General features: G+C 35.4%; 1 protein-coding gene across 13 annotated transcripts in view; it reads right to left on the bottom strand.

Annotated features, from left to right (window-relative positions):
- Positions 1-13,461, bottom strand: part of CCDC169 (coiled-coil domain containing 169) — a 129,225-nt gene extending 115,764 nt beyond the window's left edge. For 4 of the 13 annotated variants that reach the window (XR_007952030.1, XR_007952033.1, XR_007952031.1 and 1 more), the window contains exons 1-4: positions 12,517-13,446; positions 6,394-6,476; positions 844-954; positions 721-761 (exon numbers count right to left, since the gene is read on the bottom strand). Coding sequence is in view for 5 of the 13 variants with exons in the window: in XM_051986460.1 (XP_051842420.1) it covers positions 721-761; positions 844-954; positions 6,394-6,476; positions 12,517-12,959 (678 nt within the window). In the remaining 8 variants the exon portion in view is untranslated. Of the gene's footprint in view, positions 1-720; positions 762-843; positions 955-6,393; positions 6,477-12,278 lie in introns of all 13 variants that reach the window. The other 9 variants (XR_007952028.1, XR_007952029.1, XR_007952027.1 and 6 more) reach the window with 8 other exon arrangements.
- Between the last annotated feature and the right edge of the window lie 426 nt (positions 13,462-13,887).

Raw genomic sequence — 13,887 nt, 5'->3', positions numbered from 1 at the left:
CCTGTTGTGGCCTCACACCCTGTTTATGACCGGCTTGCTACCAATGTTTCTGGCACTGACATTTTTAGCCATTTTAAATCATGTTACCACGTCACTCTATCCTATGTTTCTGACTTTATCTTCAGTTCCCAAATTAACATATCCTTAATTTATTTCATTTCCAACTACTTTGTAAATTTACTAAGATAATTTTAATTCTGATTCTTCAACATGCTAGATACTTGTTTATTTTAGCATCAATTTTTTTAAAAACCATAAAATCCTATCTTATTCATTAGAATAAATTAAAGTATTTAAACACCACTAGGCCTCAAATACCAATCCCTGTATTTCAAAAGTGGACATTAAATAGCTGACATGATAAAAATGTGGTACTGTAAATCAAAATTGAAGAAATAATCTGCATAAATTTTTGACTCTAAATATAAAAAATCAAACAAAATAATTCTAATCGCAATTTCCAAAAGCTACACAAGATGGTGATATTGCTCCAAGAAAAATTATTTGCTTCAATACCAAGTCTAACTTTCCAAAAGCTTAGAGATATGAAAAGCATAGACGTTTCTGTACTGAAAATAAGAGAATTCTGTGCAATGTATATGTAGTTAAAGCTATATTTAGGATAACTGTTCCTGGAAAAAAAACTTCGTGAAGTTATCTAGAATAATTTACTTTGAAATTTTCCCTTTAATTATGTAGAAAAATTAATATTTCACTCACCAATGGCATCCGTTCATAGGCACGAATAGAAGATAATCTATCTACAACAAAGCAAACATCAGTAATTGATATAAAATCAAGTCTCACTACATTCATAAGACATTCATATAATCATTCCTTTACCTGAAGGATTCCCGTGAACTTTGGCCATTTTCTCTCGAAGACTTAATATTTGCTTTTCTAATTGATTATTAAATTCAATTTGCGCTTCATAACGAGTTTTCCATTCATTACCTTTGTAAGAAAAAAGGACAAATGCAAAATTACAAGTTTCATTTCTCAACATTAGCTTCTTATTTCAATTTAAATTTATAAGTGCTACAACTTATTAAAAAAAAGAAAAAAACAGAAAAAGAAAAAAATTTCTTATGCATAACAGAACATATGAAAAAGTTTCAAAATATATAATAATAAATTTCCCTTTAAAGAATAATAAAACAGTGCATTCAGAGCTGTCCATTTTTGCTTCCTTTTAAGTTTTCTTTTGTTCTTTGCTGTGAATTTTTTACGTTTTTCCTTTCTCTACCCCCCCACCAATCTCTTCCAAACAAGGCTATAGTTAAACACAAATATGTATACCTATAACTAGATATATAGATACAAACAGACATATATGTATACATACTATACATATATGTATTTCTTTTTTCCTTTACTTCTACTCGCTAACTTGCTATTTATTACTTAACTTCCTACCTCCTCCCCCATCCCTCTTGTATCCTCTCTCTCCACCTTTTCCCTTCCTTTCCCATTAATCTACTCACTTTATCCCACTCCCATTAATCTACACATACTTCACTATTCTGTTATAATCTTATATTCTATTTCCTCCCCTCTCATTTCTTTATAGATTTTGAAGGATGCTATACATTACCCTTCTTCTAGGTGTATGTGTGTGCGTATGCGTGTGCAAATGTGTGTTGCTCCTGCTTTGACCCATGTAAGCCAAGATTAGAATTTCAGAATTACCTGCCCTCCTCTGCCATCTAATTCCTGTGTTGATTCTTGTTCTTATACTCATTTGTATAGCATAATTACTGTTTTTACATTTTCTACCTGTTTTTGTTTTTTAATAATCACATCATACTCAGCTTTACCCCAATTTTTATTTTGAGCTATCTAATTACTAATAACAATCTTAGATATATGGTTTACATTTCCATATACAAACCACAAAAAGTTTGTCCTTATTGCGTCCTTTTTGAAATTAATCTTTCATATTGACTCATGTCAGATTTTCTATTGAGTTCAGGTTTGTTTGCAACAAAATCCTTAAAAGTTGGCAGTTCAGTGAATATACATTTTTTCCATTTAATATTAAACTTAAGTTTGCTGGATGTAATATTTTTGTTCACAAGCCTAGTTCTTTTGATTGTCAATATATAATATTCAAGGACCTGAAGTCTTTTAATGATACTCCTTGATAGGTCTTAGGTGATTCTAATTGTAGCCCAAGCGTATTTGAATTATTTTTGTTGTTATTGCTTAAAATTTTTTCTCTTTGATCTGTAAGTTTTGAAATGTAGTATGTTTTCCTTATAAGATCTCTTTCACATGATGATCTGTGGATTTTTTCTATTTCTTCTTTTCCTTCTTGTTCTATCACTTCAAGACAATTTTCTTTGATTATTTCTTGTATTATTGTTATCAAGAATCTTTTTTGGTCATAACTTTCATGTAATCCAATTTTTATGTTTTCCTTTCTTGATCTGTTCTCTCCAGATCTTTTGATTTTCTTTTATCTCACATTCTCTTCTATTTTTTCATTCTTTTTGTTTTGTTTTATTATTTCTTGTTCTCTTATAATTTCACTGGCTTCCCTTTATCCAACTCTAATTTTCAAAGAATCATTTTCTTAAAACTCTAGAGCTCCTTTTCTAGTTGACTTCCTTTTCATAATCATCTTCTTGGGATTCTTTTTTTAAGCTTTTACTCAATCTCTCATTTGATTTTTAAAGTCTTTTTTGAGTTCTATGAATTCTTTTGGGGCAAGCAACCATTTAATGTTACTCTTTGGGGAAGGTGAGGCTTTTTTTACTTCAGTATCCTCCTCTGAAGATACACACACACACACAGAGAGAGAGAGAGAGAGAGAGAGAGAGAGAGAGAGAGAGAGAGAGAGAGAGAGAGAGAGATGAATCTATACACACACACACACACACATACAGACAGACACACAGACAGAGGGAGAGGAAAAGGGAGACACACACACAGATAGAGATAGAGATAGAGAGAGAGACAGACATTATTGTATTGGACAGCCCTGATTCTTTTTATTTTTTTAAATAGTTTTCATTCTGGTAATATGAAATGGCTTCCCAAAAATCTCAGACTCTCATAAATGAGAAGACCTTAGAGTTTATTTGGCACAATTTGTCCCTTTAACACTTCTCAAAAGTGACTATATGCAGCTTTGACTTATGAGAAACATACTACACCTCCAGTGAAGACCAGAGGGAAGTTGTATATTATTATTATTAAGTGAAAAGTCATGAACTAGAAACCCATTAGAGGGATGGAAATTGAAGTATATGCTGAGGCTCTGTGATAAGTCTAATTATATTGAATAATGAGTAAAGTATAAACTTTGAATCATAATACATTCCCTATTCTTGTCATTCTACAAGGGAAAGAGACATCACTGGAAATTTTTTCTTGACATTGGGGAAGATGAATTTTTCTTATTAATTGGTATCTGTCAACTCTGAGATACCACTTCACATCTCTGACATGACAGGAAAATAATGATAAATGCTGTAGGGGATGTGGGAAAATTGGGACACTAATCCATTGTTGGTGGACTTGTGAACTGATCCAACCATTCTGGAGAACAATTTGGAACTATTCCCAAAGGGCTATCAAACTGTGCATACCCTTTGACCCAGCAGTACCATTACTGGGTCTGTATCTCAAGGAAATAATAAAGCATAGGAAAGGACTCACATGTGCAAAAATGTTTGGAACATCTCTTTATATGGTAGCAAAGAATTGGAAAATGAGTAGATGCCCATCAATTGGGGAATGGCTGTACAAGTTTTGCTATGTGAAAGTAATGGAATATTATTGTTCTATAAGAAATGATGAGCAAGCTGTTTCACAAAAGCCTGGAAAGACTTTCATAAACTGATGCTACGTGAAGTGAGAGCATAACCAAAAGAACATTGTAACAATAAGATTATGTGATGATCAACTATGATGGACTTGGCTCTTTTCAACAATGAGATAATTCAAGGCAATTTTAATGGACTCGTGATAAGTTTCATCCACATCCAGAAAAAAAAAAAAAAAACAACTATGGAGACTGAATGTGAATCAAAGCATACACCTTGTTGTTATTGTTATTGTTTATTTGCTTGTTTTTTTCTTTCTTGTGTTTGTGGTTTTTTTTTTTTTTTTGGTCTGATCTGATTTTTCTTGTGCAGCATGACAAATACAGAAATATGTTTAAAAGAATTGCACATGTTTAACCTATATTGGATTGTTTGATATCTTGGGAAGGAGAATGGGGAGAGAGAAGGCGAAAAATTTGGAACACAAGGTTTTGCAAAAAGTGAATGTTTAAAACAATCTTTGCAATGCTATTTAAAAAAGAAAACTACAGAAAGAAAAAAAAATATATCTGTATGAGCAATTACAAAATATCTAGCATGCCACTCTAAGATAACATTCATGAGGAGAAATGAACTATTATTACTTCATTAAACTTTTAAAAATACAACTACTAGATATTTTGAACTGTGACTCATAAGAAGTGGTATAAGACATATAATATAGTAAATATGTCATCAGAAAAAGAGAATTTGGCTACATATTGAAAATTAAGAGATAAGATACAACTTCCTGATGAAAAGATCATAGCTGAATAAAAAATGTGACATCCAGATGCAAGAACTGAGTATAAAAGTGTAAACAATAAAATTAAACTGTTTACATTCCTATATGAGATGACATATGTAACTTTTAAGAATTTAATCATTATTAGGACAGTTAAAAGGAGTTTATAGACAGAAGACATGGGGAAAGTCAGTTATGTTGGAATGATTCCTGAAAAAATGAAGGAGTAAGAAAGAAGGATGCACTGGAAGAAAAGGAAAAGAAGTGGTATAATGGGGAAATATTTCTCACATAAAAGACATAATCAAGAAGAGCTTTTACAAAGGAGGGGAAAATGGAGATGTGGTGGGTTTGAACCTCTCTCTCATATACACACACTCAGTTGTGTATAGAAATGAAACTTATTCAATAGGGAAACAGAATAGGAAGGAGATAAGAGAAATGGGGGGGAGATAATAAAAAGTACAGCAAATTAGAGGTGGCAGTAATTAGAAGCAAAATAAACTTTTGAGGAGGGATAGTATAAAAAGAGAGAAAGAGGAAGAAACATAAGAAAATGAGAAGGTAAAAAATACATACTTAATCATAGTTGTGAATGTGAATCACATGAGCTCATCCCCAAAATGGAAACAGATAGAATGGATATTACAATAATATGTTATTTACAAAGAGCATACTTGAAATAAAATTAAAAGGATGGAGCAGAATTTAATATGCTTTATCTAAAGTTAAAAAAAAAAGCAATGTCAGCGATCATGATTTCAGATGAAGCAAAGGAAAAATAGACCTAGTTAACAGAGATAATCTGGAAAAAAATGGGTACAACTAATGAATTGCTAGTGAATTTGGCTAATTATTCTGGAGAATAATTTGGAACTATATCTAAAGGGCTATAAAACTGTGTCACATACACACACACACACATACATATATAAATTCTTAAATTTTGGGGGGCAGCAAAGAATTGGAAATTGAGAGAATGTTTATCAATTGGGGAATGGCTGAACAAATTGTGGCATATTATTGTGATAGAGTACTGCTGTGCATCAGAAAAATGTTTCAGAAACACATGACAAGACCTATATGAACTGATGAAAAGTGAAGTGAGAACTGGAAGATCATTGTACACAATAACAACAATGTTTTATTAATAAAACAAAATAAATCAAAAGATTTGGCTACTCTGGTCAATTTAATGATCAAAGACAATTCTAAAAGTCTCATGATGAAAAAGCTATCCTCCTCCAGAGAGAGAACTCATGAATTTTAGATGCAAACTAAAGTATACGTTTCTCATTTTTTCTTCCTTTTTTTTGGAAATAGGACTAATATGGAAATATGTTTTGCAGGACCACATAAGTAATTGATGTCTTATTGCTTGCCTGATCAGTGGGTGGGAGACAGAGTGGGAAGAAAGGACAGATTTACAATTCAAAATTAAAAAAAAAATGGTAAAAATAAATAAATAAAAATATTTTAAAAAGGGAATAGTGGTAATGGTAAATGATAATTAATATTACATATATACATCAACAAAACAACACAGCCAATGCACAGAAATGGTATTCCCAGAATGTAAAATGACATAGAATAGGATCTATGGGATAAGCATAAGAACAATACATGATGAAAATATATAGAAAGTTATCAGCCTATGATGGTGAAATAAAATACTTCCACATTGATAGAATATATATTTTGAGATTGAATTTTATTGCACTATTATTTATATGCTATTATTAACCACCAAAAATATAGACAGTTATTGTAACATTGGTTGCACGATCTTCTCTAATATTTTTCTAGTAAGAAAACATTAATATGTAGGAAAAACTATACCTTCATCTTCAACATTTTTTAATCCTTCTTCCAATTCTACTATCTTGTTCCTGATTTCAATCGTTGTGAGTTGCACTATATCCCTGTGTAATTAAAGAAATTGATTAAATAAATTTTCTAAGATCATTATATAAATAGCAGGTTTTTAGACTCAAAATTCAGTGCTCTTTCCATTATATTGTCTAATGCTCATGATAACCAAAAGATGTAAAAAGTCAAATTATATTTAATATAATTTAAGACAGAACTATATAAAATGTACTTCAGAATTATTTCTATCCAGAACAGTTAAAATTAAAACTTTAGGTGTTTAAGAAAAATAATTTTCAGTTATTTGAAAAATTCACCTTTAATTTCTTAATATGGAATGTTTCTCTGATATTAGAACTATGTCTCTATAAAAAATGGAATCAAATTTCTGTTCCAATTCAGTTCAATTAAACCTTTTGCCAATCTATTATATGTGAGGCACTGTTCTAAATGCTAGGAACTGATTCAGATAAAAATATGTCTCTATCCTCAAAGAGTTTATAATTTTCTGAGGTAATCTACCAAGTACACAAGGGTCAACCATCAATTAGTAAACATTTATTCAGTTTCTATTATGTGTCAGTCATTGTGCTAGGTGCTGAATAGTGTCTCTTCTTAAGTAGTTTACATTCTATAAGGGAAGACATCATGTGGGTATAGACAGACTTGTGTGTATGTGTGTGTGTGTGTATATATATATATATATATATATATATATATATATATATATATATACATATATATATATATATATATCTTTAAGTACCTATAGACAAATTTCTATATATACATACAATATTTGGGTAAATATTTATACTTATCTATATCTATACACAGAAAATATACAAAATCAATTTTTGGTATCTTAAGAAGGAAGGGCACTAGCAATTGGAAGGATCAGTAAAAGATTTTTGTAAAAGTGGTTCTTTAGTAAAGCCTCAAAGGACATTAAGGGAATCTATAAGGAAGAATGAAGAAGGAATATATTCTAGTTAGCATAGTGAAAACAGAGCTATACTTGGAAACAGGAAGAATTTTTGGGAGCTATGTGGAGAATGGAATGAAGTTAGAAGAGACTTGGGACAGGAAGACCAATTAGAAGGCCATTGCAATAATCTAGGAGGTGTAACACTGATCTGAACTAAGGTGGAGATTGTGAAAGTAGTGAAAAGGGACAGGTAAAAGGTAGAAATGGCAAGATTTGGCAACTGCTGAAATATGTAAAGTTGAAGAGTGAGAATAATGCTGAAGCTGCAAACTCTTGGGATACTTAGGAAAATGGTGATGCTGGGTTTAGTGGGGAAAGTTATGAATTCTGTTTCAAAAGTGTTGAGTTTAAAGTTCTAAGCGGCAGCTGGATGTAGAGATCTGAGAGTCATCTGTATAGATATAATAGTAAAACTCAGGGGAGCTGACTTCTATAAAAAAAAAAAGAAAAGGGCCCATAAAAGAAGACACAATCTTGATTGGGGGGAAAATGATATGGGTGATGATTCAGCAAAAGAAACTGAGGACAGACATGTTGGAGAAATAGGAGAGAGTGGTGTCAGAAAAACCCAGAAGAGAGAGTATATTGAAGAGATAGTACTCAATGTCAAATGCAGCAGAGAGTTCAAGAAGAATTAGGAGTGAGAAAAAACAAGGTTTTGGTGATTAAGAAGTCTTTGGAGAAACAGAGATATTTTATTGAACAGATAACTGGAGAAAGCAGTTTTATTTTAGTGATGAGATAACAGGCCAGACTTCAAAGGCTTGAGAAATGAATGGGAGGACAGAAAAAATAAAGAATAACTTTTTCTAGGAGTTTGAGAAATGTAGGAAAGATATTACAATGATAGTTTAAAGGGATGGTAGAAATCAGTTAAAGTATTTTTAAGGACTGATAAGGGAGAGAAGCATATTGAAAGCAACTGGAAAGGAACCAGTAGGTAGATTAAAATTTAAGATTATAGGAGAGAGAGATAATAAGGAGAGAGGATGAATGAAAGCACAAGACATCTGTAATTATAGATTCAAGGATGGAAAGGATCTTAGAAGCCAACCCCCTCATTTTTCAGATTATAAACTGAGGCTGAGAAAGGTTAAGTGATTATTTAAAGTTATACAGCTGTTATCTGAAGTTAGTCATTATCAGAGACTAGAATAAAAGAGGAGAGAGGAGGGGATAGTAGAAAGAGGTTTTAAGATAAAGAGTAAGAAAGCCTCAATTTTTTTGTTTTTGTTTTGTGTTGTAAATTATAAGGCAAAGTACTCAGCTAAGAAGTTGGGGGGAGGAAAAGATGTGAAGAGACAGTTTGAAATTGCCTCAGTGACTAGTAGGATATAGAATGAGAGCTTTAAAGAATTCTTTGATTCAACTTCAGTAGGGGCCTAGGATGAGGTTAGATTGGGTAATCTGTAGTGAATCTAGTCACCTTATTTGCATGAATTCTTACTGCTCTTTTCAGAAGCTCATGAAGTGGAGCAGAAGAGTTTGTTAAATCATTTTTCAATCATGTCTCCATCTGGGGTTTTCTTGGCAAAGATATTGGAGTCATTTGCCATTCATTTCCTTTTCCAACTCATTTCACAGACGAGGAATCTTGAGACAAACGGGGTTACATGACTTGCCTAGGGTCACAAGGTTCCTATCTGAGGGCAAATTTGAACTCGGGAAGATGAGTCTTCCTGACTCTAGGGCCAAGAAAAGATAGGTGGTGGTGGAAATAATACAAGATTGGAATTTGGCAAAACATGCAGGCAGAGGACAAGGCAAAAGTGATTTGAGAATAGGGTACAATGTGGTACTGCACTATTTGGGGTGCCGAGCCTGTAAAGAAAGTTAAGTCAGAGCAGCAGGAATGGCTTGAGAAAAGGCTAAGATTTGGAGGAATTGAAAATCACAATGAGGAAGAATAGATTTAGTAGTAGTAAGACTTATGGGGGATAGGTTGAAGCATTATGGAGATTATGGTCAGCTATAGAGGAATGTCAAGGTTTTTTTTAATCATAAATATGGGTAATGATATGAACCAAGACATGATCATCTTTGAGTGTATGTATTTTAGGCTGAGTGGAATGCAAAATTTAAAAAGATTTGAAACTTCAGAACTTTGAGATTAGATTTTTTAATAGAGATCAGTGATCAAATATCACAGGGACTATGAGAGTAGGAAGGTGGTGGTAACCATAACCATACCATACCAACCTTATCATCGATAACCATACCAAGGTAGCAGATGCTTTAAGTACAAACAGAGGAATGATTTGTATTTTTCCTAGAGGCACTAGCTAACCTTGATTAGGGAAGAGAAATACCAGGTGTATTCTTTAGACATATCACTTTGGCACATCCTGGAGTAGAATATGTAATGCAAACAGGTAATAGTGGAGGCAGGGAAACAAATCAGGAAGCTACTGATGAGAAACATAAGAAACAAGATTGAAGACATATAAAATTTCTTCATGGAAAAAAAAATGGAAAATTTTTACCAAAAGAGAAAGGCTTTCTCTTCCTCTGAATCAGTAGTAAAGGAAGAGAGGATGAGGGAATATATAGGAAAGTTTTGAGGTAAGAGTAGGAGAGTAATAGTAGTTCAAGACATTATCTTCTCAGTAACCTAGAAGATGTGGACACCAGTGTTAAAATGGTGCTAAAAGAGACATTGGGAGTAAAGGAAAGATTGTGAAAATTGCCGAAGAAAGTGATAATAGAATCTAGGAAGAATAAAAACTTTTTGCCATGTACCAATTTGAGGGATAGTTGAAATTTGTTAAAAATTTGTAGTAGACATAGTAAAGTGTTGTCATTTAATCCCAAGCTATCACACTTGCAGTACCTCTGATCTTATCTTACCATATCCTAGCCTTGCACTATTTCCACCATCTACTGCCTTCAGGTCTGTACTGAATGAAGATGGAGAAAAATAAGCATATAAAATTATGCTTACTGGTTTCACCACAAATTTACATTACATAATTTTAACTGGGCCATCGATGTGGTAGGTCAATACTTTTATACCATCTTAATTAACTCATTATCCCACTCAGCACAGCAGCTCTTGGAAAATTTATCCTTCCTTAAAATACCCATTGTTCCTTCGCCCTTCCCTCTCTCAGATGAGAGCCTTGCTTCATATTTCATTGGGAAAAAAAAAAAAATTAGATCATTCACCAAGAGTTCCTCCCTCTCCAGTTATCTCACATCTTCCAGATGTCCTGTCATTATTTCCTCATTTCTATCTCACAGGAAGAGGTGGCTCTTCTCCTTGCCAATGCAAAATCCCCTATCATTCCATCCATGTGATTCCATTGCATTAGATTATCCAAAATTTTATCCCTATTATTATTTATCTTACCTTCTATTTACTTGCTGCTTCTCCACTGCCTATAAACATGCCTACCTCCAGTTCCTTTCAAAATCCCTTAACTTCATTAATCCATTTGTTAAGGATCATGCCTAAGTGCACTGTAAGGGGGCAAGTCAATTCTTTGAGAGCCTCCACAGCTGTGAACATCTGAAGGCTTTGCAAAGCAGCCTTTACTGACACAGGTGTTGCTTGTGGACTGGGAAAATAAATTGGAAACAGAGGGAACAGGAGAAAAGTCAGACAAGGCAACAGCCTTTCAGTGGGGAGGTCAGAGAAGAGCAATTGCCTCTCCATTTCCTTGAACCACCATCATCCTCTCACAAGAAAAGAAAAAGGTCTGTCAGAGGTAAAGCAAAGTTACATATTGTGTTCCCAACATCCATCCATCATGTCTATCTTGTCTCTTCTCTTTCTCCTTGAGAAGGCTTCTCCAGTCAGTAATTTTACTTCCTTTCCTCTTGCTGTTAATTTTTTATTATCTGCCTTCTAACCTTCAACCCAACTTGTTCTGTCCAGGTACCAGTGACTTATTACCAAATCTAACCTCCTTTTCTTCAATCCTCAGCTTTCTTGATCTCTTTGCAGCTTTTGACACTGCCAATCATCTCCTTTTCTTGACTATTATCCTCCTTTGCTTCCATGACACCATTCTAACCTGGTAAATATTTACTCAAGTTTTGCCTCCTAATGGTGGATATCCGCCCCCCCCCCCCAGGCTCATTTTTAGGCTTCTTCTCTTCTCCTACTATGTTATTTCACCTGATCTTATCAGTTCCCATGGATAGAAATACATACGTAAACACATATGTGTAACTATGTGTATGTATATAAATATCATAGGATCTATATCCTATAATGTGATGGATATGTATGTCTAGCTATTGTGATTGCGATTAAGATTAGTAAAAATAATGAATCCCCTGTCCACAGATATTGAAATTAGTACCAACAGAAATTATAATTTGTCATGATAGTGAGTTCCAGACCACATATCCTCTGATCCCTTGATTTAGTGCGCATGAATCCCCCAACTGGTTGCCTTTACTGAAATTCGACCTACTGAAAATTCTGTTGTATGAGATAAGGCAGTTGGTTCCAGGCCATAAAATAGTCCAATCTCCCTTAATGCGAATGAATCCTCCAAGATTCTCCCTAAAGTTGTAGTTATATGAAATACAGCCATTAGTTCCAGGCCAGTGGAAATACTACGAATTCAAAGGACACGCTTAATCCACTGGTTTCAATCTGTTATTGCCTTGGTAAAAAGGAGACATCCGTATAGGCATTACAAGACTCAAGGCTGGTGGGGAACACTAAGGACCGTCTTGGTCTAAAACTCTTATTTTTCAGATGGGGAAACTGAAGCCCAGAGAAGGGGCCATGACCTCAAAGTTTGCAACTCTGACGGCTTTGACATTCGGACGCGGATCTTCCACAAACTCTTAGCCACGAGTCACGCTGAGAGACAGAGGAAAGAAGGGGCGGCGAAAAGAGGGGCTTACGTACGGGGCATTTTCTCTAGGAATAAAGCGTAAGGGAGCGTTGCGAACATCTGTGTAAGGCACAGACGGCTGGGGAGGGAGCATCTCTCTTAACTCCATCCGGGCTCTTTCTCCTCGTTTCTTTCCAACTCACTTCAATCGAGTTTCCTCCAGTAATTCCAATCTAAGGCGGTCTGTGGTCCAATTGCACAGGGTGTCCCCTCTTCCTTCCCCCATAATTTGAGCTCACTAGGCTCCCGCACCTTTTTAGACGAGGGGCCGGTTTGGAAAGGCGAGTGCGGGATGAAGGCTGGGGAAGCCTCCCCCCTGAAGAGGCGCCGTCACTATGGCGAGGACCAGCCTCTATAGTCACGTAGCCTTGACCCTCCCAGCTTCGGCTGGAGGGACCTGACGGCCGGCAGATACCTCCCCGTAGCTCCCGGGATGCAGAAGCCGTGACGAAGGGAAATGTTGGGCCCGGGAGGTAGAGAATAGGGTCTGTTGGTGGAAAGAAGCGAGGATTCCAGGCACACCGAGAAATGCCACAGGACCGCCAAGCTCTCACGCGACGCCCCCATAAGGACCTGCAAAGTCTGAGAGAAAGATGAGAGAGCACTCGAGTTCTGGGCGCTGGGAATTCGATCTTTCCCTGATTGGTGAAGTAGAACAATACGGCCCCGCCTTTCGCTCGGTGATTGGCGAACATCCGCGTCACTTCGGTTTTAGAAGATTCTTGAATCAATCTCGAAAAATCGCTTGAGGAGCATCTTCCCTTTCTGAGAGCCCCTCCCGTCCCTGTTCACCCCCACTATGTGTGTTGCTCAGCTGTTGGGTCACCTTACTCTAATTACTTAACAGACACTAAGAAAGTCCCCTTCCCAGCTCTTATCATGTAGATCATTTTCCTTCAGGAGGCAGTTTCCTTAAGATAAGGATTTTCTATAGCCCAAAGACTACAATTTCATACAAATTATATGTTTTTCTTCATCTCCTGACCTGTTTGTGTTAATTGATCTCGTTTGGCAATCTATGAAGGAGGGAGAAGGAAATGGGCAAGTCCTGGCCAAAAGAAGCTTACCAAACGCATAGAGAATAAACCAATGTATATGGGGATCAGTTGATACATGGTGTAAGTTAGTACATTTCAGTGCTTGGTGCTCACACAAGTGAGAAGAGCACAGAAGGAGGGCTGCCCGGATTTACTAAAGAAGAAACGGGGCTCAGACAGGTAGTTTTCTGACTCCAAGTCACGTGATCTTTCTGATACTTTCATTCTTGAGCCCATATGAGTCTTACTGATTGACACTTTCAGTGAATTGTAAGACGGGCTATTCATAGAACACTTTCTTCAAAGAAGGGAGGCAGGACAAATACCTTTATCCTCTTTTCCCTGCGCCCCTTCTCCTTCCAGGAGGAGAAAAAACAAGAAGCTGGGTCTGAAAGTTACTCTGCTCTGTTCAGAGTGGGGAATCCGGGCTAGAATTGGTTGCCTGCTACCTTTCATCCTCAAAGAGGACCAAAATGACATCACTATATTAAGTTAGTATGTCCAGTTGTGGCTATCAGACTAATATGAGCTTGGAAAGCTTTCCCCTAGGTCAGGAACAAATAATTTATGTGAACATTTGAAGTAA

This window comes from Antechinus flavipes, chromosome 3, assembly GCF_016432865.1.
Source record: "Antechinus flavipes isolate AdamAnt ecotype Samford, QLD, Australia chromosome 3, AdamAnt_v2, whole genome shotgun sequence".
NCBI classification, from domain to species: Eukaryota; Metazoa; Chordata; class Mammalia; order Dasyuromorphia; family Dasyuridae; genus Antechinus; species Antechinus flavipes.
This window is presented reverse-complemented; position numbering and strand designations above follow the sequence as displayed.